We start from the raw sequence: 27,359 nt of genomic DNA on the forward strand, positions 1-27,359 counted from the left end.
GCTCTTGCTGTGTTGTAAATAATGGATTTATGTTTACCCTCTAAGGAAAAGACCTCCACCTAAGATGAAGAAGTCCCCGGTAGGCAGCTGGCGCTCCTTCTTTAACTTGGGAAAGTCCTCATCATCATCATCCATGTCCAAGAGGAAATTGACCCGCAATCCAAGTGAACCCACTGAGATGAAGGCCATGGCCATGGCAGGTGAGGCATGGGGGAGATTTACTAAAGCTGGTTCACTCAGCATCTGGTGCACCTGTACATGGTAGCCAGTCACCTTCTACTGTCAGCTTGTTCAATTAAGCTTTAGCAATAAAACCTGGAAGCTAATTGGTTTCCATTCAGAAGTGCACAAGATTCTGAGTGAACCAGCTTTAGTACATGAACCCCAGTGTATCTGCTGTATGATTGACTTGGTTGATGTGCTTGATGGCACAGGTCAGATATTCAGCTGGAAATAATTTTTGTCTGTGTAGGAGGAAGAGGTGACACAGGAACCATGCGTTCAGCTAAGAGCGAAGAGTCGCTGAGTTCTCTGCATGCCACTGACAGTAAGTCTGATGCTACAGCTTTATTTGCCATATAGTATGTTGAAATCTTTATTTATTTTGTGATTAGAGGATTGGGTAATGTATGGCTTCTCTAGGAGGAAATTACAAGCTTGTGCTGACCAACAGAAGCAGTCATCCCACAGAGAGATGTAACTGTATATTTTATGCCATTACCGTGACCCACCACAAAAAAACCCTACAAAATAAATTCATTTACTCCTGACGATAGCAGCGATACCACAAGTGTGCTTGTGTCTGTAATAGTGACCCATAAATAGTAGTATGTGTCACGGACGCACGATTGCCACCCTCAACATGCGACGAGCACACGACCGCGACCACCAATACGTTACGATCACAGCGTTCGACCTTCTCACCAAACTCGTGACCGAAGAACTGGCCGATCTAAAACCGCGGTGTGACGTGCGTAACAATACCACACCCAGCTGCACCCTGCACAACGATTTTCCAGTTAATGATCAACCGATCGATGTGCCGTCAGTCTGAGCAATTGTTACTGGGTTGGGTTAATTACGCAACTAACCCTCTACTGCCACCACTTTTTGGACAGAGAAAGGGGAAACTCTCCTTATCAAATATACACTATAATGATTGAAATAAAGGTCTGTATAACACGGTCCACAGGCCCGTTATACAGAGATTAAAACAAACAGTAGCGTCTCTTCAAAGGCAGGAATTCGTGAATTGCAAGTAAGCGCTTAGAAACAGTTTAACACTTTCAGAAAGAAAGATTTATTACTAAAAGATTCAAACAGGTGCAATAAAATATTTACAAAGAAGATGTAACTAAGATATATATATATACACATAGAAAACAGCACAGCAAAGAGATAACAGGGAGAAGTTAAAAGGTTAAGTTACTTGCCATGTTAAGCCTTGAGGTAGCAGATCCAAGTTACAGAGCGAAAGGGTCTTTGATCTCCCGGGTGGTATATTGATGTTAAAATTGGGAGATGTGTTTTGCTTACCTTCAGGCCTACAGCCTGTGTTTTGTAAAGTCCCCCCAGCAAGGAGGGTGGCTCTGAGTAACTGGCCAATCTCTGTTTAGGGAGGGATGTCGGGTGGACTCTGAATTAAAACCAAGAGCTTCATAATCCATGATATGAAACATAGGGGACAAACTGACTTGAGGAATTTTCATTTAATTCTGTCACCTTCTGGTCGGTTTTATGAGGTTACAATTTCTTTCAAGTCCTGGGACAAACTACCTTATCTTGGTTAGGAGGCGCAGGTTTGCACAGGCCTCTGGCTTCATGGGGGGGCTTTGTAGCTCTGGGCCCCCTGCGGTTCTACCTGCTCGTGACTTTTAACACACACACACACATCTGTCACTGTGCCTCACAGGAAGGGAGGGGGAAGGAGAATAAAGGATTACTTTTAATAAAAAGGGGGACTCTGCATCCATCTCTGATGAGCAAGTTTGCTACAGTATGCATTTTATTTTTGGGTGCCGGGTGCTAACACTTCAGGTGCAATTACACAAACTTTGTGCTGCTAGCAATGCACTGGAGTGTGTGGAAGACTAATTTAAAGAAAAGAAAAGAGGCAGTTCTGTAAACAAGCGCACACAAAAGCACGCCAGGAGCTGTAATACACTGTGCTGTGAAGGCTTGGTGGAACCAGGACCTTCCATGCATGCATCTTAGTGCTTGTCATTTATCCTCTTGATTGCACTGAGGTGTTGTTACCATCTCTGATTTTACTAAATAAAATGGTTTTAATCTTTTCTTTGGACTGGAGTTGGATCATCCCTGTATACACAACTAACTGTACTGCTCCAAAGGATTTGTCTACAGAACTTTACTGCGCTGCCTTTTTTCTTTTCTCCAAATTTGTCCTGCCTAAATACACTCACACTTACAGTACCTTGAAAAAGTATTCATACCCTTTGAAATTTTCCACATTTTGTCATGTTAAAAACCAAAAATGTAAATGTATTTTGTTTAAATTTTATGTGATAGACCAACACTAAGTGGCACATAATTGTGAAGTGAAAGGAAAATGATAAATGGTTTTCAGCATTTTTTAGAAATAAATATCTGAAAAGTGTAGCGTGCATTTGTATTCAACCCCCCCGAGTCAATACTTTGTAAAACCATCTTTCGCTGCAATTACAGCTGCAAGTCTTTTTGGGGATGTCTCTACCAGCTTTGCACACCTAGAGAGAGACATTTTTGCCCATTCTTCTTTGCAAAATAGCTCAAGCTCTGTCAGACTGAATGGAGAGCGTCTGTGAACAGCAATTTTCAAGTCTTGCCACAGATTCTCAATTGGATTTAGGTCTGAACTTTGACTGAACCATTCTAACACATGAATATGCTTTGATCTAAACCATTCCATTGTAGCTCTGGCTTTATGTTTAAGGTCGTTGTCCTGCTAAAAGGTGAACCTCTGTCCCAGTTTCAAGTCTTTTGCAGACTAACAGGTTTTCCTCTAAGATTGCCCTATATTTGGCTCCATCCATCTTCCCATCAACTCTGACCAGCTTCCCTGTCCCTGCTGAAGAAAAGCATCCCCACAACATGATGCTGCCACCACCATGTTTCATGGTGGGGATGGTGTTTTCAGGGTGATCTGCAGTGTTCGTTTTCTGCCACTCATAGCATTTTGCTTTGCTCACCAGTGCTCACCAGAGCACCTTCTTCCACACTTTTGCAATGTCCCCCACTTGAGTTCTCGAAAACTACAAATGGGACTTCCTATTGCCTTTATGGAAGGGTGGCAAGAAGAAAGCCATTGTTGAAAGAAAGCCATTTTTGTGGAGTGCACGAATAATAGTTGTCCTGTGGACAGATTCTCCTACCTGATCTGTGGATCTCTGCAGCTCCTCCAGAGTTACCATGGGTCTCTTGGCTGCTGCTCTGATTAATGCTCTTCTGTCAGTTTAGGTGAATGGACATTTCTTGGTAGGTTTGCAGTTGTGCCATACTCTTTACATTTTCAGATGATGGATTGAACAGTGCTCCGTGAGATGCTCAAAGCTTGGGATATTTTTTTATAACCTAACCCTGCTTTAAACTTCTCCACAATTTTATCCCTGACCTGTCTGGCATGTTCCTTGCTCTTCATGATGCTATTTATTCACTAATGTTCTCTAACAAATCTCTGAGGGAAACACAGAACAGCTGTATTTATACTGAGATTAAATTACACACAGGTGGGCTCTATTTACTAATTAGGTGACTTCTGAAGTCAATTGGTTCCACTAGATTTTAGTCCCACTATATTTTAGTATCAGATTAAAGGGGACTGAATACAAATGCACGCCACACTTTTCAGATATTTATTTGTAAAGAATTTTGAAAACCATTTATCATTTTCCTTCCACTTCACAATTATGTGCCACTTTGTGTTGGTCTATCACATAAAATCCCAATAAAATACATTTACATTTTTGGTTGTAACATGACAAAATGTGGAAAATTTTCAAGGGGTATGAATACTTTTTCCAAGGCACGGTACAGTAACTAAAATACTTTTTTTTTTTTTACTATTACTGAGACACACTGACACTTCCCCTGCGCTAGTTACATTTTTGTTACATTTTTTTGTGAAGACTTCTCTAGCAAGGAGGAAAATATACATTATATACACTGCTCAAAAAAATTAAAGAGACACTTTGAAAACACATCAGATCTCCATGGGGAAAAATATCATGCTGGATATCTATACTGATATGGACTGGGTAATGTGTTAGGAACGTAAGGATGCCCCATCGTTTGATGGAAATGAAAATTATCAACCTACAGAGGACTGAATTCAAAGACACTCCGAAAATCAAAGTTAAAAAATGATGCAGCAGGCTAGTCCAATTTGCTAAAATTTCATTGCAGCAACTCAGAATGGTACTCAGTAGTTTGTATGTCCCCCATGTGCTTGTATGTATGTCTGACAATGTCGGGGCATGCTCCTAATGAGACGACGGATGGTGTCCTGGGGTATTTCCTCCCAGATCTGGACCAGGGCATCACTGAGCTCCTGGACAGTCTGAGGTGCAACCTGGCGGTGTCGGATGGACCAAAACATGATATCCCAGAGGTGTTCCATTGGATTTAGGTCAGGCGAGTGTGGGGGCCATTCAATGGTATCAATTCCTTCATCCTCCAGGAACTGCCTGCATACTCTCGCAACATGAGGCCGGGCATTGTGGTGCACCAGCATAGGGTCTGACAATGGGCTCAGGATTTCATCCCGATACCTAATGGCAGTCAGGATGCCATTTTCTAGCTTGTACGGGGCTGTGCTTCCCTCCATGGATATGCCTCCCCAGACCATCACTGACCCACCACCAAAATGGTCATGCTGTACAATGTTACAGGCAGCATAACGTTCTCCACGGCTTCTCCAGACCCTTTCACGTCTGTCACATGTGCTCAGGGTGAACCTGCTCTCATCTGTGAAAAGCTAATGGTGGACCTGCCAATTCTGGTGTTCAATGGCAAATGTCAATTGAGCTCTATGCTGCCAGGCAGTGAGCACAGGGCCCACTAGAGGGCGTTGGGCCCTCAGGCCACCTTCATGAAGTCTGTTTCTGATTGTTTAGTCAGAGACTTACACACCAGTGGCCTGCTGGAGGTAATTTTGTAGGGCTCTGGCAGTGCTCATCCTATTCCTCCTTGCTCAAAGGAGCAGATACCAGTCTTGCTTGATGGGTTAAGGACCTTCTATGGCCCTGTCCAGTTCTCTAGAGTAACTGTCTGTCACCTGGAATCTCCTCAATGCTCCTGAGACTGTGCTGGGAGACACAGCAAACCTTCTGGCAATGGCATGTACTGATGTGCCATCCTGGAGGAGTTGGACTGCCTGTGCAACCTCTGTAGGGTCCAGGTATCACCTCATACTACCAGTAGTGACACCGACCCTAGCCAAATGCAAAACTAGTGAAAAACAGTCATAAAAGAGGAGTAGGGAAAAAATTTCAGTGGCCTCCACCTGTAAACCATTACCGTTTTCGGGGTCGTCTCATTGTTGCCCAGCTTGTGCATCTGTTGTTAATAAACACCAAAGCAGCTGAAACTGATTAAAAACCCCCTTTACTACTTAACTGACCAGATCAATATCCCAGGAGTTTAATTCACTTGATACTATACTCTGATTAAAAAGTGTTCCTTTAATTTTTTTGAGCAATGTGTTTTCCTCCTTACCAAAGAAAAGAAGTCTGTCATTTCTCCACATCACAGAAGGGAAACAACACAGGTACCCGGCTACAGAGTGAATGATCACTGTGATAGCCTATCACAGTGATCATGTGATTGGGATCCAGTTTCTCCAAGTCCTGATTGTTAGTATGAGACGCAGGGCTGGATCTAGGTGCTGGGAGCGTGCAATTGAGCACGCTTCCCACACAGAGGAACACATATAGGCAGCGCCCAGGATTAAAGCCCACTTCCTGGATGTCACATATTTGTGCTACATGGTCTTAAAAGCTAATACCAATTGTTCTTAAAATGTTCCCTCGCTCCTACCTGTCCTGAATGCTCTGTATAAAAAAAGATCTGTGCACTTTACCTAATTTTATTCCACTCTGGTCTGGTCACGTAAGCCTGCACCTCTGGCTCCCCTGTGTAAGGGACTGATTGACAACAGCTGTAAATACCTGGAGGCATGACATCACTTATAGACTCTCATAACCCAGCTGTTGTTGCTCCCTCCTCTCCCCTGCAGCAGCCACTCATTGACACAGGGAAGCCAGATCTGTAGTAACACTAGATTGTTCTAGAGTGGACTAGGTAAGTACAAATATTCTTTTTTTTTTTATACAGGATAGGTAGGCAGAGGGGGCAGGGAACATTTTTAAGAATAGTTCGTATTAGCCTTTTCTTCCACTTGAAAATAATTATTATTATATTAATATTATTATTATTATTATTATTATTATACAGGATTTATATAGCACCAACAGTTTGTTCAGTGCTTTACAATATTATATCACAAGTATTTATTTTAATTTGCCTAGAAGTACATTTATGAGAGCAAAAACTGAAAACAAAGACTACATTGTGCTTTTGTTCACTGGCATGCCATCTATATAATGCTTGTTATTTGACACTTATTATGGGAAAGGTTGCTAACCCCAGATTTATACAATGATGAGATGTGAATGTGCTCAAATGTGATTAATAAGTCCGGACATGTCTTGTTAACTATACACTCAAATTTACGCTAACTCCTAGCTTTGCATCAATTTGGATGTAGTTATTATTTGAGATGGAATAATTTCCAGTACTTTATAAATAAGTCCCACATTACACTGTGATCTGCTAACAATCTTGTCTGTAATTTACAGTGGAGTCAAAACTTTTCCGACCAAGGCGCCCACGCTCCAGCAGTGATGCCCTGTCTGCTTCCTATAATGGGGATCTGCGCGATGGATGTAACCGCTGTAATTCTTATGATAATCTACCACATGATCAGGACAGCGATGGTGATGAAGGACTTATTCACGTACCTGCTATGTTAAGTTCTCGTTCTCATGATGATGAGGATCTGAGTCCACCTGATATTGGTGTGGCCAGTTTAGATTTTGATCCAATGTCCTTCCAGTGCAGCCCACCAAAGCTGGACAGTGATGGGCTGGATAGTAACAATCTGTTCCATATTGACACCACTCCAAGCAGCAGCAGAGAGAGATTTCAGATTGGAGCCCAAACACCTGCCAGTGGCAACAGCTCTGAGCCCATGTCCCCTTTCCAGGAGAGGCTGATCAGTCCCTTCCTAACACCTGATCGCAGTCCCAGTGCGGAGAAGATTCCAAAAGGCCCATCCTTTGCTGAGAAAGTTGTCCAGGCTCTGTCCCCAAAGGTGGGTCGCAAAGCCGTCCGATCTCCACCCCTTACCATTTCAGACCCAGTCACAGTTACACTGCCCAGCCGGGTGTCAGAAATGATTGGAAATATGCAGTTTGCGAGTGGAATTTCTCAGTCTCCTATATGGTACAAGGAAAGTGTAATCAGAGATTTGGGGACTCTGCAAGCTGCTGTATCTAAGTCAGGAGACTTTGGACTTGGCCAACTCTCTATATCAGCAGCACAAGAATCTCCATGGACGTTGGACTCTACACTCATCTCTCAATGGAACAGTGGTGGAGCTGAGAGAGAAGATACCACAGGGAACATTTCACCAGACACATCTCATGTTATATGTAGCACGGACCTAGTATATACTGACAACAGCAACCAGGAATTCAACTCCAGTAACAAAGCTGGATCATCTCAAAGAGGGGAAACTGAATTGTCAGGATTAGAGCAGAACAAGTCCATCCTCACTGTGCCTACATCTCCAGGTATGTAGCAGTCCACTCAAAAACCTGATGGTTCACTTCTACAACTTTTATTTTGGAAACAAGACATTTGTCATCTGCTGGTGTGTACATGTGTCTAATCTCTGGCAATGAAGGAAATGCTAAAACTTGTCAAATGTAATGCCATTGCTTTTAACCAGTCACAAATGGTCGTAAACCTGCTGCTGCTAGTGTATATATATGTGACAGCAGAGCGGTAGACTTTAGCTGTCCCCATATAAGCGCACAGCCAGCACCAGCATTTTCTGTGAAGTGTGCTCATTCAGAACCCCAGCAATGTCACTGACAGCTCCAGGTCACTGTTTACAAAGAGGAAATAATAGGAAGGGCTCCCAATCAACTGATCACTGTGACAACAAATCAGTAATCACATGACTGGGAAGACCAGCAAATGCCTTCAACATCAAAGAACCCTCTAAATAGCCAGCAGGAGAGCATGGTGAGGCGTTAAATAAAAATCTTCCCTCTTACTCTTTAACCTATTGTTGCCTGCGCAACATGTGAAAAAGGGTGGGCTTTAACATCCACACGCTGCACATATGCGTCACTGGTTTCTGTGCTGAGAGCGCACTTATTCTGCTAATGATCGATAGCCTGTGGGATTGTCTCATGTGACCACTGTTAGAGCCAATCACAGTGGCCATATGATCACTGATCCTTCCTGTCCCCTCTGGGTGTACAGACCTTATTAAAAGGACGCTGGGTGGGAAGGGGTGAGAGAGGAATTCTATGTGTAGATATTTTATACATAGTTACTGTGATCTAAGGTGGCCCAGAGTAACTATGTATAAACCATACCTTGCTAGCTGGAAATCCCTGAACTCCAGTGATCTGCATTTCCCAGGTCTTATGTTGAGCAGCTGGCCTCATGTATTCTGAACACAGGAGGTCAGCCATTCAGCACAGGTGCAATTCAGTGGATGCTTTGCATTCTGTGAATGAATGCAAAGCGTTCTCTGATTGGACAAGGTAGAGAGATCATGCTGTTCACCTCATCCAGTCAGAGAACCTTTTGCATACATTCAGAAATGCAAAGCATTTGCAATTAGAAATTGTAAGTAGCCATTTCAGTAACAGTCTGTATTAACCCTTCATGACCTGGCCATTTTTCAGTGCTGTGATACTGACTGGCAATTACGCTATCATACAACACTGTACCTAAACAAATTTTATATAGTTTGTTTTGATAAATACCATCCGAAAGCAAGTTCTAATATAAGAATAAAATATGAAAATAAAACTTAAAATAATTAATGGTTTAAACACCCCCAAAATAACTCTTTTGAAAAAAGTAAACACCCCAGGTTGATTTAATTTTTTTGCCACAATTTTTGGAAAATTAAAAACCTGCTGGTATTATTATTATACAGGATTTATATAGCGCCAACAGTTTGCGCAGCGCTTTACAATATAAGGTAGACAGTACAATTTAAATCCATTTCAGTACAGAAGGAATATGAGGGCCCGGCTCGTGGAGCTTACAATCCAAGGGGGTTAAAACATGGGACTTGGTATTGGCGTACTAGTTACATCACATACAAGTCATACACAGAGGGAGGAAGTGGTGTACTGTATTCAGGACCGATTCATTCATTAGTTGCTTTTCCTTCATTGTAAGAGGAAGAGGAGGGCTCACAGCTGTAAGCGGTTTGCATCATGTGATCTCTGTAATTTGTCTATTGGTGGCCAATCACAGTAATCTTAGGCACAGAGCCACATGGATTGGCACTGTACACAGTGTCTGTGAACCTAGCTCTTCTAGGATGGCTAAGTTCTCCGACATTAATGAGTGCAACTGTTGCCTGGCGGTGCTTTATCCACTGCCGTTCCTTTTGTAAACAACCCTCCATCACTTTGCCTTTTAACCACTTGCCGTCCGCCCTATAGCAGATTTACTGTTACAGGGCGGACTTTCTGTGCAAAATCATGTATATAAACATGATTTTGCACTTCCACCACGGGGGCGCAAACCTGCTGCTGGATCACGGCTTCTGCTGAGATTGGACACAGCAGAAGCCAATCAATAATTGATCTCTAAGAAGACTGAAATAACACAGCTTTCCCTATGTACAAGGCAGAGCTGTGTTATATCAACAGCGATCTGCTAGATTTTATTCAGGGAATACATTTTAGCAGATTACTATGTGCTGTTTTTACTAGGCAAACACGAAAACACTGGCTAGGCACACAATTAACCATTTGATCGCCCTAGAGGTTTAACCTCTTCCCAGTTAGTGTCATTAATACATTAACAGTGTATATTTTTAGCACTGATCGCTGTATTAGTGTCACTGGTTAACACAAATTGTCAGTGTCAGACTGTCCACCACAATAGCACAGTCCCGCTATAAGTTGCTGATCACCAGCATTACTAGTATAAAAAAAACCATTCCAGTATATATACCGCCATTTGTAGACGCTATAACTTTTGTGCAAACCAATCAATATACACTTATTGAGATTTTTTTTTTACCAAGAATCTGTAGCAGAATACATTTTAGCCTAAATTTATGAGTACATTTTTTATTTTTTACTTTTTTTACTGGATGTCTTATAGCAGAAAGTAAAAAAGTTTTTTAAAAATTCCGTCTTTTTTCAGTTAGAGCACAAAAAATAAACCCAGAGCTGATCAAATACCACCAAAATAAAGCTCTATTTGTGGTGAAAAAAAAATGATATAAGGATAATTTATGTGAGGTGTTGCATGACCGCGCAATTGTCAGTTAAGATAATGCAGTGCCGCATCGCAAAAAATGTGGTGGTTAACAGCTTCACTACTGTAGTATATCTTTAACCACTTGCCTACCGGGCACTTATACCCCCTTCCTGTCCAGCTAATTTCCAGCTTTCAGCGCTGTCACATTTTGAATGACAATTGCGCGGTCATGCAACAATACCCATATGAAATTTTTATAATTTTTTGGTGACAGAGCTTTATTTTGGTGGTATTTAATCACTTTTTTAACTTTTTTAAAAATAATTTTTTATTTTTTCTTAAACCAAAAACCACCTAAAATTTTGAAAAAAAAAAGCTTTTTTTTCTTAGTTTTTGTTATAAAATTTTGTAAATAAGTGATTTTTCTCCTTCACTGATGGGCACTGATATGCTGCACTGATGGACACTGATAGGTGGCACTGATGGGCACTGATGAGGCACTGGTAGGTGGCACTGATGGGCACTGAAAGGCAGCACTGATATATGGCACTGATAGGCAGCACTGACGGGCACTGATAGGTGACACTGGCAGCACTGATAGGTAGCACTGATTGGCATTGATAGGTGGCACTGATGGGTGACACTGAAAGGCAGCTCAGATGGGCACTGATATGTGGCATTGATGTGCACTGGTAGGCACTGATATGTGGCATTGATGGGCACTGGCAGGTGGCATGGATGAGCACTGAGAGCTGGCACTGATGGACACTGGCAGGTGGCACTGTGCGGCTACACTGATCATCAGGGCACACTGATCATCAGTGCCCTGATGATCTGTGTACATGTCCCCTCCGCGGAAAGCCGATTACTGGCTCTCCTCGAGCTGTCAGCGTGACAGCTCGTGAGGAGTAAAATGTCGTAACCGGCATTTCCCTGTTTACATGCGATCACATGATCATCTTCGTCTCTTTCCGTGGATCGGTGATCCGCTGTGTCCGAGGGACACAGCGCACCGCCGATCGCCGCGCTGTGCACTCCTGGAGCCACGCATGCGCGGTGAAAATGGGAGGGCGTCATATGACGTCCTCCCAGAACGAGAGAACTGCCTTGCGTCTGTCTTTGGACTATATGGCGGGTGGGAGGCGGTTAAACAACCAGTCAGGGCGCAGTTATCCTGAATGGACTTTTAAAAATGTTCACCATTGGTGCATATGCCTGCTGTGTGCACAGGGCTTGTGGTTGTGCTGTCATTAGATCATAGCCAAAATGGACAGAAACAATTAGAGTGGCTCTGCATTGTGACTGTTGTGATTGGCCATCACAGTAACCTATGGCCTAAGCACCGCGCTAGCCATGCCCTCTGGGCTTGGTCACAGAGGCCTCTGATGGGCGGGGTGAAACGTGTCAGAGGGTGTGGCTGGTGAGGTGCTTAGGCCATTCCAAACACCCAAAACACCGGTCTTCTGGGGCTGGTTCTGAGTGGCGTCTGCTTCCCCTTACCTCACTCTAGAAACTGACCTTCCTGTTCACGGTTTTCTTTGCAATGTACACTGACCTGTGAATCTCGTGGTACATTCTCAGCATGGGGCCCATGTGCTGGGATGAATGAATTTCTTTACTGGTATTCTGCACCAGCCAATCAAAAAATGCCAGCGAGGGACTTTGCAGATGATGGATCTCTACAGCATATATATTTTCAAAAGGGTGATCCTTTTCTGTGAATACAGTCAGGTCCATAAATATTGGGACATTGACACAATTCTAATATTTTTGGCTCTATACACCACCACAATGGATTTGAAATGAAAGGAACAAGATGTGCTTTAACTGCAGACTGTCAGCTTTAATTTGAGGGTATTTAAATCCAAATCAGGTGAACAGTGTAGGAATTACAACAGTTTGCATATGTGCCTCCCACTTGTTAAGGGACCAAAAGTAATGGGACAAAATAATCATAAATCAAACTTTCACTTTTTAATACTTGGTTGCAAATCCTTTGCAGTCAATTACAGCCTGAAGTCTGGAACACATAGACATCACCAGACACTGGGTTTCATCCCTGGCGATGCCAGGCCTCTACTGCAACTGTCTTCAGTTCCTGCTTGTTCTTGGGGCATTTTACCTTCAGTTTTGTCTTCAGCAAGTGAAATGCATGCTCAATCGGATTCAGGTCAGGTGATTGACTTGGCCATTGCACAACATTCCACTTCTTTCCGTTGAAAAACTCTTTGGTTGCTTTTGCAGTATGCTTTGGGTCATTGTCCATCTGCACTGTGAAGCGGCATCCAATGAGTTGTGAAGCATTTGGCTGAATATGAGCAGATAATATTGCTCGAAACACTTCAGAATTCATCCTGCTGCTTTTGTCAGCAGTCACATCATCAATAAATACAAGAGAACCAGTTCCATTGGCAGCCATACATGCCCACGCCATGACACTACCACCACCATGCTTCACTGATGAGGTGGTATGCTTAGGATCATGAGCAGTTCCTTTCCTTCTCCATACTCTTCCCTTCCCATCACTCTGGTACAAGTTGATCTTGGTCTCATCTGTCCATAGGATGTTGTTCCAGAACTGTGAAGGCTTTTTTAGATGTTGTTTGGCAAACTCTAATCTGGCCTTCCTGTTTTTGCGGCTCACCAATGGTTTACATCTTGTGGTGAACCCTCTGTATTCACTCTGGTGAAGTCTTCTCTTGATTGTTGACTTTGACACACATACACCTACCTCCTGGAGAGTGTTCTTGATCTGACCAACTGTTGTGAAGGGTGTTTTCTTCACCAGGGAAAGAATTCTTCGGTCATCCATCACAGTTGTTTTCCGTGGTCTTCCGGGTCTTTTGGTGTTGCTGAGCTCACCGATGCGTTCCTTCTTTTTAAGAATGTTCCAAACAGTTGTTTTGGCCACGCCTAATGTTTTTGCTATCTCTCTGATGGGTTTGTTTTGTTTTTTCAGCCTAATGATGGCTTGCTTCACTGATAGTGACAGCTCTTTGGATCTCATCTTGAGAGTTGACAGCAACAGATTCCAAATGCAAATATCACACTTGAAATTAACTCTGGACCTTTTATCTGCTCATTTTAATTGGGATAATGAGGGAATAACACACACCTGGCCATGGAACAGCTGAGAAGCCAATTGTCCCATTACTTTTGGTCCCTTAACAAGTGGGAGGCATATATGCAAACTGTTGTAATTCCTACACCGTTCACCTGATTTGGATGTAAATACCCTCAAATTAAAGCTGACAGTCTGCAGTTAAAGCACATCTTGTTTGTTTCATTTCAAATCCATTGTGGTGGTGTATAGTGCCAAAAATGTTAGAATTGTGTTGATGTCCCAATATTTATGGACCTGACTGTACATCTTTGGAACGGTGCAGGTCAGTTTATTTTATTGCAGAAAGGAGACATACATAGCAAAATGGGTGTCACGTTGGTTTTGAGGTGGATTATTACACATATCAATGTTCAAGCAGTGTTTTCATTTCCATTCTGCCTTCCAGTGCATGGGTAGTAGTATATACTACATTCAAGGTGATTTGCCTGTGTTCTTACTTTTAAGCCGTCAAATGGCTGCTGGTATAGCCAATCACATCTGTAGCACCAAGGCAACTGCAACTCTACATAGAGGCAAAATATTGCAGTCCTTGGCAGAGCTGGAGTTATGTTAAGAGCAGAATAGAATTCTTCTAACACTATTTGAAACAGTTACATCAACAGGTTTATATTTCATTCAGGGGAAAAAAAGGTTTTAACCACTTGACCTCTGGAATATTTCCACCCCTTCCTGACCAGGCCATTTTTTGTGATACTGCGCTGCTTTACATTAACTGACAATTGTGTGGTCAGGCAACGCTGTACATAAATAAAAATGTTGTCCTTTTTTTCCCACAAATAGAGCTTTCTTTTGGTGGTATTTGATCACCTCTGCGTTGGTCTTTTTTTGTTTATAATGGGGGAAAAAAAAAATTTCTGCTATAAAAAATATCCAATAAAATGTAAAAAATCTAATTTCTTCATAAATTTAGGTCAAAATGTATTTTGCTACATATTTTGGTAAAAAGAAAGTCCCAGTAAGTGTATATTGATTAGTTTATGCAAACGTTATAGCGTCTACAACTGGCAGTATATATACTGGATTTTTTTTTATTTTTAATACTAGTAATGGTGGCGATCAGCAACTTATAGCGGAACTGCGATATTGCAGCGAACATTTTTACACTGACACTTTGTGAAAACCAGTGATGCTAATACAGTGATCAGTGCTAAAAATATGCTGTATTTTTAATACTGCAATAATGATATGGGTTGGGAAGGGTTAACATATAGGGCAATCAAAGGGTTAAGTGTGTGCCTAGCTATCTGATTTGTGTGCACTTGGTGATGCTGGTACTATGGGAAGTGAAAGACTGCATTCCCAGCATCACAGGGACACAGGATCTTTCACTCCCCACCTGTCAGAGCTATGTTCTTTGTCCAGCTGTTCCTTTTCCTGGACAGTTTGGTGGGAGTATAAATGAAGGTCTCTGAAATATAAAGCGGAACTATACTCCCGTTAATTCCAGCACTGGTTGTCCTGGAGTTTCCCACTGGGTGCTGTCATCTTCAGCCAGGTGTTTTAATTGGCCAGGGCAAAGTGATATTACTCTTACGCATGCACTGGAGTTCAGTCATCCTGGCATCACCAAATTTATGCACTGAGTTGCGCATGCACAGCTCAGTGTACAGCAGGAGACAGGCAGGTAAGAAAGTTGAGTGCAGAAGAGCCGCTGAGGCAGCCTGATGAAAGAGCGCTCCTGGACTCATCTCATCCTGCACATGCTCAGAAACACGTTGCATTTTGATGACGGTAGCCGCGACATGTGCTGATCCCGGACATCTTGGAGACTCTGCCAGGCTTCACCATCTATGCTGCATATGCACAGCACCATCTGCTGGTAGACACTTTGGGGATTCCATCAAGCTTACCATCCATGTTGCACATGCACAGCACCAGCTGCTGGCGGACTCAATTGATCTCCTCTCTGGATCAGTCACACAACAACATCTGGCTACAGACGTCTTACCCTCTTACCCATCAGCCTGTTTATAAAGTCTAAGATGTGAGTTACTACTTCTCTTTTTATTAAATACCTTCACAGTACACACTTAGAGGCGCTTCTATTGACACGGTGCCCCCCCCCCCAACTCCTTCCTCATTGGATTTGATTGACAGCAGAGGGAGCCATTGAATTCCACTGCTGCCTCTGAGTCCTGTGAAAATAGAGCAGCGCAGCGGGTACGGCGCTGTATCGAGATTAGCATTTGCAGCCATTTTACATCAGGTTGATTCCTGTGTGGTGAGCATATGAGAAATCCTTAACCAATGGCTGGAGACTGAACTCTCCAGTAAAGTCACATGTACAGCCAATGAGGAGAAATCATAAAATGAATACAACAGATTTCTGGGGAAGGGTTGTAGAATAGGAGGGTATCCTTTTATTTTTAAGGAAATGCTAAAAACATATAAATCAGTCTTTTTGATATAGCATTATCTACAGTGATGATCCAAAGTCAAATAAACGTTTTGATAGAGATGTTCATTAGAGACAGGGGAGTGCAAATGTTAGATCCATCCTTCTATCACACTGCAAAATATATTCCCATGGGCAACAAGTTTAAAAGGCTAAAAATCAAACCTATGTGGTTTACGGCCAAAGTTAAAAAGCTATAGACAATAAGAAAAGAGCTTTTATTAAATATAAAAATGAAGGAACGCTAGCATTGTTTAAACATTACAAATAATATAACAGAATATGCAAAAAAGGCCGCAAAAATTGAAAACAAACGACAGATTGCAAGAGATAGCAGGACAAACCCCGAAAAAATTCTTAAAATATATTAATAGTAAAAAGATCTGGTCTGAGCATGTAGGCCCTTTACAAAATAATCTAGAGTGGATGACTGGGGACAAAGAGAAGGCAAATTTATTAAATCCCTTCTTCAGCTCTGTGTATACAAAGGAGCATGGGGGAGCTCTTGTCCATAATGGGCATGGTATTGACACAGCCCAAGATAATCCACATTGGCTCACAATTGATAGGATCCAAAAATATTTAGACAGTATAAAGGTGAATAAAGCACCCACGAGTCCTTAAAGAATTGAGCACTGTCATTTCAAAGCCATTGTTTCTAATTTTTAGGGACTCTTTAATCACTGGCATATTACCACTGGATTGGCGTAAGGCCAATGTGGTGCCAATATTTAAAAAGGGGTCAAAATCTTCAAGTAATTATAGACCTGTTAGTTTAACGCCTATAGTTGGGAAGATACTGGAGAGTTTAATAAAAGACCAAATAGATAAGTTCTTGCTGGAAAAATATATTTTAAGCAACAAACAGCATGGGTTCATGGAAGACAGAAGTTGTCAAACAAATCTGATTTCTTTTTATGAGGAGGTGAGCAAAACTTTGGACAGAGGGGTAGTGATAGACTTGGTATACTTGAATTTTGCAAAAGCGTTTGACACAGTTCCCCACACACGGCTAATGTGTAAGGTAAAGTCTACAGGCTTGGAAAAATCTGTATGTAAATGGATAGAAAACTGGCTAAAAGATCGTATTCAAAGAGTAGTGGTTAATGATTCATACTCTGAACCTTGGGGTACACCACTAACAACCCTAGACCATTCAGTGTTGGGACCCTTACTTTTTAATATATTTATAAACAATATAGGGTCTGGGATTAAAAATCCCTTTTCAGTCTTTGTAGATGACACCAAGCTGTGCAGTGCAATAACGTCTTTACAGGATGTCTTCACAAGCCGACCTCAATGCACTGTGTAATTGGGCAACTATGTGGCAAATTAGGTTTAATGTTGATAAATGTAAAGTTATGCACTTGGGGGTTAAGAATATGCATGCATCATACATACTAGGGGGGGTACAACTGGGGGAATCAATGGTGGAGAAGGATCTGGGAGTTCTGTAGAACACAAGCTTAATAATGGCATGCAATACAAAGCTGCAGTTTCTAAAGTGAGCAAAATCCTCTCTTGTATTAAAAAAGGTATAGAGTCCAGAGAGAGAGAGATATCATATTACCCCGGTACAAATCATTAGTAACACCTCATCTGGAATATGCAGTTAAGGTTTGGGCACCAATTCACAAAAAGAACATTGAGGAACTGGAGAAAGTACAGAGAAGAGCAACCAAACGGATAAGAGGCATGGAGGAGCTCAGCTATGAGGAAAGATGAGAGGAACTGAATGTATTCTCTCTTGAGAAGAGAGAGGAGATTAAGGGGGGATATGATCAACATGTATAAATACATCAGTGCTTCATATAGTGAACTCAGTGTACAGTTATTCACCCTGAGGTTATCACAGAGGACAAGGGGGCACTCCTTATGTCTGGAGGAAAAGAAATGTAATCTCCAACCACAGAAAGGTTTCTTCACAGTCAGAGCTGTGAAAATGTGGAATAGACTCCCTCAAGTGTTGGTTCTGGCCAGCTCAGTGGATTGCTTTAAAAAAGGCCTGGATTCTTTCCTAGATACACAGAATATAACTGGATACTAATATTTATAGGTAAAGTTGATCCAGGGAACATCCGATTGCCTCTCAGGGGATCAGGACAGGGGTGGACTGACAACTCATGGGGCCCCCGGGCAATAGAGGATCATGGGGGCCCTGTGTCCTTGCCCAAACTCAAAAAAGCCTATGAAAACGGTACCAGGGGCATCTCATGGGGCCCCCTACTGACCTTGGGCAGTGCCCGAGTTTCCAAATGGTCAGTCCACCCCTGGATCAGGAAGGATTTTTTTTTTCCCTGCAGGAGCAAATTGGAGCATGCTTTGCTGGGGTTTTTTATTTTGCCTTCCTCTGGATCAACTGTGGGTATATATATATTTTTTTTAATGGTTGAACTAGATGGACTTATGTCTTTTTTCAGCCAGACTAACTATATCACTTGGAATGGTGGGAGTGAGGCATATACTGATAGAAGACGTACAGGAACCTATAGCAGCCAATTTTCATATTGTCTGATTATGTACACAGAAAATCAAAGCAACCCCAATATACATAATGGCTGGTTTTGTACAGGAAATCATAGCAACCTACACATTTCTAAAGGCAGCTCAGTGATCGAACATTTAGTAATTAATTAGTATGGGGATTATTTATACAGCATTTATTGTGATACTTACCAAATATTCACTCCAAGTGCATCTATCCTTGTTATTTAAAAGACATTGACCAATAAGTTACACCTCTAAAGGAATGTCTAGTGATCATCACATTCATTACTTTTTAAATATAACCCTATAAGTTATTGTATTAGGTCTGTAGGTGATATAAGTTTAAACTGCCCCAACTACATTATACATTAATATGACCAATTCATGTTCAGAAGAGTTTGTGTTCCTGTTTTTTTTTTTAACCAGAATTTGGTAACAATAGAAATACAGGTTGGATACCAAGGTTCATTATGAAACAGTGTAAAGTCAACATATGCATGAGTATTGAATGTCTGAGATTAGCAATATAAGCCAGTTAGGCAAGTTCTGTTTTTCTATGGTTAATTTACTTCCACTGGTTAAGATAATAAAAACATGCAAATAACAACCATGAAAGGAAAAGACAGGGGAACCCCTTATATCTAGTATAGAAGTCATTCATGATGCAATTAGTCAATCTGTGAGTATTGACAGCAGATTTGGGTAGAAATCAGTGGAAGAGCTAAAGGCTAGGCAAGGAGAGTGGAGAATAGGCCAATGCACAGAAAAAGAACAGAGGAGACAAGTATATGGGGAAAGGTGGGATAAAGTGAGTGGGGTTGGTGAAAAAGGGGGCAGGGGTAGGATGGAAAGAAAGGGGGGGTGGAGAAGTAGAGGGAAAGGGGGTGGCAGGGGAAAAAACAGGGAGTGTATCAAAAGATTACGGCATTTGTGAGCCAGGATTAGAGTTGGAATAGGCCCATAGTGATGACAGTAGTTAGGTCAAGGTTGACAAATCTGGATGGATTTGTCATGGGTGTCGCTTACCATCACAGTCAGTTTCTCACTTAGATGACTTTAAAGTTGGGAACTTGCATGAGCTATAGTCTATTTAGTGGCTACAAAAATATGCAATTTTATTTTCTGTTTTTCAACAGATAACGAGGCTCTCTGTCAAAGAGTTGGCTTGAACATCAGTATTCCATGACCATGTAATTAGCAGTGACTGTTCGAAATACCCCCTGGGTGGTGTCAGGTCCCTCAAGATGTGTACATTTATTACCTATAGATTATATATGTATAGCAGTGTTTTCCAGTCAGTCCCTTTTGGTTTTAGAATACCCAGAACATCATGTATGTCAATTTTATATGAAACTTAGTAATTGCTACCATACAGAGTTGAATTTAACAAGTGATGATCCTCCTGAATCTTGTCTTTTATACCTGGGGGGGGCTCTGTACCACTGCCTAACCCTGTCAGGATAGAACACAGATCCCCACCCACTGCCCTGTACTTAGAGGATGTATGTGCACACGGGCTTCAGGCTGAAGACAGATCCCATACTGCCATCCCAAAGAGCCATACATAGTAAAAACCAATGCCATACTTTGTTTTGAACAAAAAGTTTGAGTAAAGAAAACCTGAAATATGGGTTGCAGAAAGTACCAGTATGGTGATCAACCACTGTAAAAGAATCTAAACATTGATATATCTAATTACAGCATGTATGTGTGTATTTTGTTCCTTCTTGTAGGGACATTACTCTATACAACAGGATATAGAGATATGCAATCTCACTTCACAGGTGTGTTGCATAAAAACGTGAAAGGTCAGATTCTGCATTGAAACCCACTTCAAATATTTTGAATAAAATTTATGGTCATTCTTAGGTGAACTGATCTTTTTGTATTCCGCAAAATGTCCACCTTTTCAACTTGAATATGTACTTAGACATGCAATGTGTTTTCAAAATGGTTTGACAACCATCATCCATACCTGGCCTTTAGATTATTATAGAGAAAAGCAGTAATCATGACAAGTCAGAAGTCCCTTGACTGCTGTGAAGTGGTGACTGGTTGCTTTTAGTTACTGTACTGCTTGTCTGAGTAAGCCTAATGACTAGAGCAAGTAATTGACTGTAATGTAGAAGAGTATGCATTTTAATCAGTAATTATCCACACCTATATAGTTCTGACAAAATATCCCCTCTGTTTCCAGGATCATGTGTCATGGAGTCTCCCATGGATCCAGTCCCTGTCACCACTGTTTCCTTCATTCCTCCCCCACCACCTCCGAAAAATGCTGCCAGGATGCTGGCGTTGGCCCTGGCTGAGTCAGCCCAACAAGTTTCTTCTCAGAAGAGACCACCCTACCTCCAATTCATGGATTTACCACTGCCTCCACCCCCAGAGGAAGAGCCACCGCCAGAGCTACCACCACAAAAGCTGTCTCCACCACTAGCTGCCACCACTGAGATGAATCCTGCCATTACATCAGAGCCCAACACCAGCTCATCATTCTCCATCACCACTATCCACTACAGCCCTGTGAGATGTCAGAATCCAATGCCAGGACCAAATCCATCTGCCATTACCCCCGGATTGAGCCCTTCCACTCAGGTACATAGACACTTGAGAGCCCAAGAATTCAGTTTTTTAATACATTAAATATTTAATTAAATTTAAACCTTTAAACTACTGGTACAAATTGTTTGTATTTTTTTCCCCCAAGTGTAAACCACACCAAAAATAGTTCAGTTTGTATCTATGGTGCAATCTGTGTTGTGAAGCTGCGTGAATGTGAATAAAATACCATTCAGCAAGCTTGGAAAGGTGTAGTATGCATTAGTTCAGAGTTTGCATGGTCTCCTAACAGTGTTGCATGCTCACTATCGGTATGTATATTTATTATACATTTTTTGATACAATTAATGTATGTCCACCATACATATTGAGCAAATGTTAACTTTCGCATGGGATGGACTGATTATTTTTCCTTTGAAAATGGATGGCACTAAACAGGATGTAAAATGCATGTATGGTACACTGCAACACACCACAACTGCTGGGTATAATTGAGCCTCAGGAAGAAGAATAACATATCAGTTTCCATGCTGGTATCATGTTACCAGAGGGTTTCAATATCTGACTTTTGAGTGGCCAATTTGGTCATGTCAGGATGATAAAGACAGGCTCAGTTTTGACTTGTGAGAATGTAAGTTGTTCATTCACTGACATCAGTGGATCTCATCAACTCCAGAGCATGCCATCTCTCTGCAAGCTGATGGAAAGTTTACTTTCCAATTAAATGATTAGTTAAATATAAATAATCATACATAAATATTTGATCAGTTTACTTTTTTATAGTTAAAAAGGAGAAAGGGTACGGTTTCATTTAACATACAGTATAAAAATGAATTGACAGTGGGACATATTTTGAAGTCTCATATTTAGCCAGCAGGTGGAGCTTTAGATTCCTTTTCATTACCTCCAGTTAAAAAAAAAACCCCACAAGCTATTTTACAGAGATCAGTCAGTAGATTAAGATAATTACATGAAGAAAAGTGAGTCCCCCTTTCTGTCCTGTGTATGTTTTTTTTTTTTTAACCTACATAATTTTTTCAGTGGTTATATACTTGCTTGTATACACACACACATATTATATATAGATATATAATATAAATAATACTCCTTCCCTTTAATGACATTAAAGTGTAATGATTTACATTGCATATATTCCCTTAACACTGTGCTATGCACAAAAGACAAATACAGATATCTGACATCAACCATGCACATTCTTAATGTAATTTTCTAATACATATAATAGAAAAATGAAACTATTCTAGTTAATATGAGCATTAGTGGCACAGATCATTTGAATCACAAGGATAATGCACCTACATACATGAACTGCTGGCATGAATTGTAACATCTGTGTGTTCTACATTTCAGGTGCCAGGATCCATTCCCCCTGAAGACACGCCACTGCCAGGACCTAGTGAAGTGAATCCCACCTTTCCTACGGAAGCCTTCACTCCACCCCCTTCCTCAGATAAGCCCAGTCCAAGGCCCCATCTTCACCAGCGCTCAGAGTCTTTCCCATCACACTCAGTGCAGAGCACAGCTCCACCGGCTCCACCTGTCCGAACCATGGAGAGCCGCCTGGCTACTGCTTTGCACTCCAACTACAATGAGGCAATCACAGCCAGCAATTATCACTCCTTCCTGAACACAATGATGCTGCCATCTTCCCTGGAGGATGCACTGCCCAGACACAACTATTCAACTCATATGAAGTCTGAGAATATGATAGAGCAAGGGGCCAGCTACAGACATCCATATCCATCCCAGGCCAAAGCAGAAGACAAAGCTGAAATGGGAGATGCCTACCGATCATATCTATCCAGTAAGCCAGAGAGCACAGAGCTTAGTTACCGGCATCTTTATCCTTCTCAGATGGAGGCAGAGAATCTGACCGATACCTACGACACATTAGTGCATCATAAGGCAGCAGCGATTCCCAAGTCCTACAGAGCTGACACTCTACACATGCAGCCATATTCCACTCGCTGTGAAACTCCCTCCTCTAATTCCACCCTTTATGGCACTTATATAACTCAAGCCAAACACTCGGGAATGCAGCACTCCCGCACAAAAAATCGAGCAGACTATATGGGATCCATGAGTCCAGGTCTACGAAGTTACTCAGAGGACACACCCCCTTATCCTACCATAAGGCGGGTTCAGTCTTTGCATGTGCCTATTCAACCACAACCTCCTCCTGTACGTGCAGTCCCCATTTCCAGAACTGAAGTCCCCCCAGATGAAGAGCCTGCCTACTGCCCACGCCCAGTATACCAGTACAAAGCATGTCCACCCTTCAGTTCCTCTTCAGATTATCATGTTACTCAGCTGCAGCCTTACTTTGAGAATGGGAGGGTACATTATCGATATAGTCCCTATTCAGGGAACACAACATATTACTCTTCTGATGGAACCTTCTATGATATGGACCCCTATAGCACTTTGCGTTTGCGACAGTTTCACCTCTACCCAAGTCGTGATTTTGCTTCTTATACAACAACAAGACATCAGCCCAAGGCTACATATCGATCACAAGGTCTAGCTCCATATCCAAGAGGAAGTCTACGTGAGCACAATTTCATCAGTCGAGATGTGCCTCCAGAACATCCTCGGCCACTTCATATTTCCTGGGATATGGAAGATATGGACCGATACAGGCTGCAGTCCCTAAGAAGAGAGAACAGATCACGTCAGAGATCCAAGGGACCGGTCATGTCTCAGTATGATAACGTCACCCCATCTTTAGTGGACGATATAGCAGGTTTAGATGTGATTCATCTCAGAAGTCGGTCAGACCCAGGAAAGACCCCTGGCCTTCTAAGTGTTGCAGAATCAAAAGATAGCCGATATCCAGGAAGAATAGAAGGTGACGAACGTCTGGCACCTCCTCCTCCATACGGAAATGGGCACCAAGATAGGCCCTCCCTGCCACAGAAGCAGACTGGAACAAGTAGGAGTAGATTACAACACGAGTTAAACGCTGAGCATCGGACTCCTCCTCAGCAGGATACTGGACACAGGCAAACTTCAGATGGAAGAAATGGTCCACCATTTCCACCCACAGAATACAACTCCAAGTCCATGCCAATGCCTTCTGAACATGCATCTTATCATTCCTCAAACAATAAGTGCAATGCAAACCCACAGGAACCAGTAAGACTCAATCACAAAGACATGAGACTGTCAGAAGATAAAGACCGGTCAATTGTGAGGCCAGCAGAAAATTCTCACCGAGACTGTTACAGAGAGGACACTGCGCAGTTTGTCTCTAATACAGCGCCACCTAAGCCAGAGAGGAGCCACAGCCTGAGAGGCCATGTTCCTGAGACTTCAGAAAGAGAACCTGCCATCTTTTATCCATATCAAACACTCCATAGCAAGCTCCATAGCTCCATAACTGCACTATCCCAATATGATAATGTGGCAGATTACCATTCCATACCCCACCATCGATCAACAAGCCAATCTGCACAGAATGCCTTCCCCCTTTCTCATGCTCGGACCTATGCCACGGCACTTGGCCAAGGAGCCTTTCTAGCTACTGAATTATCCATGCAAAGGCCAGAGGCCAAAGTCCATGCAGAGTAAGGTTCTGCCAGGAAGGGAGGGTGTAAGGTGGAAAGGACTTCATTCTTTTTAGGCAGACCCCTGCTGGACAGTGGACTGTTTTATTTTTGCAAAAGACGAAAAGAAAAGAAAAAAAAAATGAATACCAAATCTTAGATGCGATACACAATAACTTCAGTACACAATCACACAACTAGCAATATACATGGACACTGATACACCTGCACTCCACTACATGGTTAGATAACTGTTTTTATGTTGTAAAAGGTGATGTCATGAATTCTGTACCATTCATCCCCACCCCCATCCTTGGTGTCCTTCCTAAATGTGAGGAAGGAACGCAGAGAGGAATAAAGGACTTCTATTTAATCCATATTGGGTTTGTTGTGTATATGAAACATTTATGATGATGTTCCTTAACCCTGTGGTACGTTTTATGTTATTATCGCCTCTTGAAGTGGCATCCTTATAAAGAGATATTCTTATGTATAAAGGGCAAGTTATGGCATATAAATGAACCAGTAACCAGAGCATGTGTATCGTAGGTCCATGTCCCTAGTGCTCCTATTTCTTCTCTTGTTCTATGAACCTGCACAGATTAATGGTCTGCTCCTCATTTCCTTTCATATCTAAGCACTCTGCAGGAAGGAGCACCCATATTGCCGAGTAACTGACTAGAAAACTTTGTGAGCCATCCCTTAGCTAAGAAGTATATAATTGAAATCTTGGGCCCTCCATTATTTTCTCTTCACTTTTCTCGGTGTAGCATGAAAACAATAAACCTTATAACAAAGACAGTCCCCCTTCCCCCCAGTCAGTTACATCCTCACCATGCTAATATAGCCATACTACCGAGTCACTTACCAGAATTCTGTGTATCTGTTACTGTGTTAAACACTATTTCGATAGTAAACTCGTCTGTTTCAGACAGATTTGCAGAAAAAAAATATATTTTTGACTGTTGTATTCTTGGAATAAAGTTCTCCTCATATCAGAGTTTTGCAGTTAATTCCATCCACAGCGACCCTAAATAAACATCTGTGTAATACATGATTTCCTGTAGTGTTGCTGCTGCCTGATACCTCCTAAGTTGTGTGCACACTCTGCAAATGATATTACCACACATTGGTGAATTGTTATGTTTTCTGTGATCATTAGATGCTGTAAGGTTAAAATCACATGAGTGGCTCTAAAACAGGCTGTTAATTTGCATTTTTGATTACCCCCCCCCCCCCCTTTCCAGTGCCACATGGCAGCCACTTAAGTCTGATCACATTGCTGTGGTCACAATGCTTCGTGGTGTGGCAAATTTAACTTGGCATGTCAAGAAGTCGATGAGACTGTGAAATACCATGCCGCACTGAGTTTTTAGCATGTGGTTATTGTAAAGTACAGTCACTCATGGGGAAAAAAAAAAATCATTCAAGAGGCAGTAGTATCCCCTCCTGTTGTAAACACTAAAGAAGGGATCCACTTCAGATCAGTTTTCAAAGGGGTGGTAGAGTTTGCTGCCTATGTGAAAGAGTCCCTTACACTGTGAATTTTCAGTCATCAAATAATTATTAATGGGCCTTTGGGTATGAATTCTGTGCCTTTTGGAAATTATTTCACTACACGTTACCATCAGCCCTGCCATGCAAAGATAAATACAGACTGTTGGTAGTAGATTGTCTTGATTTGTCCAGATATAAATTATATATATATATAGATATATAGATAGAGAGAGGAGAGAAAGAATCAATCCCTCTATATCACCCTCAGAGTTCATGTCTGTGAAAAGATCTTTCAGTGACCAGATTATGACTGCATGTCTTATAACATTTGTTGGTAACATAAAGGAGAAGCCTACTGGTGCTGCTAATAGAAAAAAAAATATTCTATTGATATACAAGTCAGTTTGTAATGGTTTATTCAAAATCCATTTCAATCTGCAGATGCGGTTATTTTCTGGGAGAAAAAACTCAGAAAATGCAAAGTTTGCTCCCTTGCAATATGGTGGCATCAGCATAAAATTTTCTGTACAATGTTGGTGCATAGAAACACCCATTCATGCTTGTGTGCTTGGCTCACTGCTTTATCCAGAACTCAAATTATAGGCCTCCTCTGAATAGGGATTTCATCTTAGGTCAGATGTTGTCTATAAAAATTGAGCCTCAACTATTACTTACAATGTACTGTGGACAGGTGACCCGCACAAGCAACGCAACGTACCCATATGTCACTGTTTGCATCTGGGTGTGTGGGGGCGCATGCGCTCTCCCCCTGCGATTGTACACAGAGGGAGCAAGTCCCAGCCAATGATTCACAGCAGGAATCCACTGATTGGCTGTGAACAATCCCTGAACAAAGAGATCTATTAGTAAAAATCAGCACACTTTACACATAGTTGGGCACAAATTTAACCCCTTGATTGCCCTAAATGTTAACCCCTTCCCAGCCAGTGTCATTAATGCAGTGACGGTGTATATTATTATGTCACTGGTAATGTCTGTGACAGTCAGCTCCCCTAGCGTCAGTTAGTGTCAGATTTCCAACCGCACAATTGCAGTTCCATTATAAGTTGCTGATCACCGCCATTAGTAGTATAAAAACAAATTGCAGTGTATACTATTTATACATATACACATAAACACCCCCAACCAACCATAGCCTATGTCCTAAAACTTTCATGCAAGCCAAGCAATATACACTTGTGAT

At 41.8% G+C, this 27,359-nt stretch overlaps 1 protein-coding gene across 10 annotated transcripts in view; it reads left to right on the forward strand.

Moving 5' to 3' along the window:
- Positions 1-25,658, forward strand: part of ARHGAP32 (Rho GTPase activating protein 32) — a 291,658-nt gene extending 266,000 nt beyond the window's left edge. For all 10 annotated transcript variants that reach the window (XM_089652090.1, XM_089652091.1, XM_089652092.1 and 7 more), the window contains 5 exons: positions 46-200; positions 473-547; positions 6,855-7,850; positions 20,728-21,128; positions 22,464-25,658. In XM_089652090.1, the coding sequence (XP_089508216.1) occupies positions 46-200; positions 473-547; positions 6,855-7,850; positions 20,728-21,128; positions 22,464-24,683 (3,847 nt within the window). In that variant the 3' untranslated portion in view covers positions 24,684-25,658. The remainder of the gene's footprint in view (positions 1-45; positions 201-472; positions 548-6,854; positions 7,851-20,727; positions 21,129-22,463) is intronic.
- Positions 25,659-27,359: the final 1,701 nt, after the last annotated feature.

Source organism: Staurois parvus, unplaced genomic scaffold (genome assembly GCF_062004578.1).
Source record: "Staurois parvus isolate SC_StPar_1 unplaced genomic scaffold, SC_StPar_1.0 ptg000671l, whole genome shotgun sequence".
In the NCBI taxonomy this organism is placed as follows: Eukaryota; Metazoa; Chordata; class Amphibia; order Anura; family Ranidae; genus Staurois; species Staurois parvus.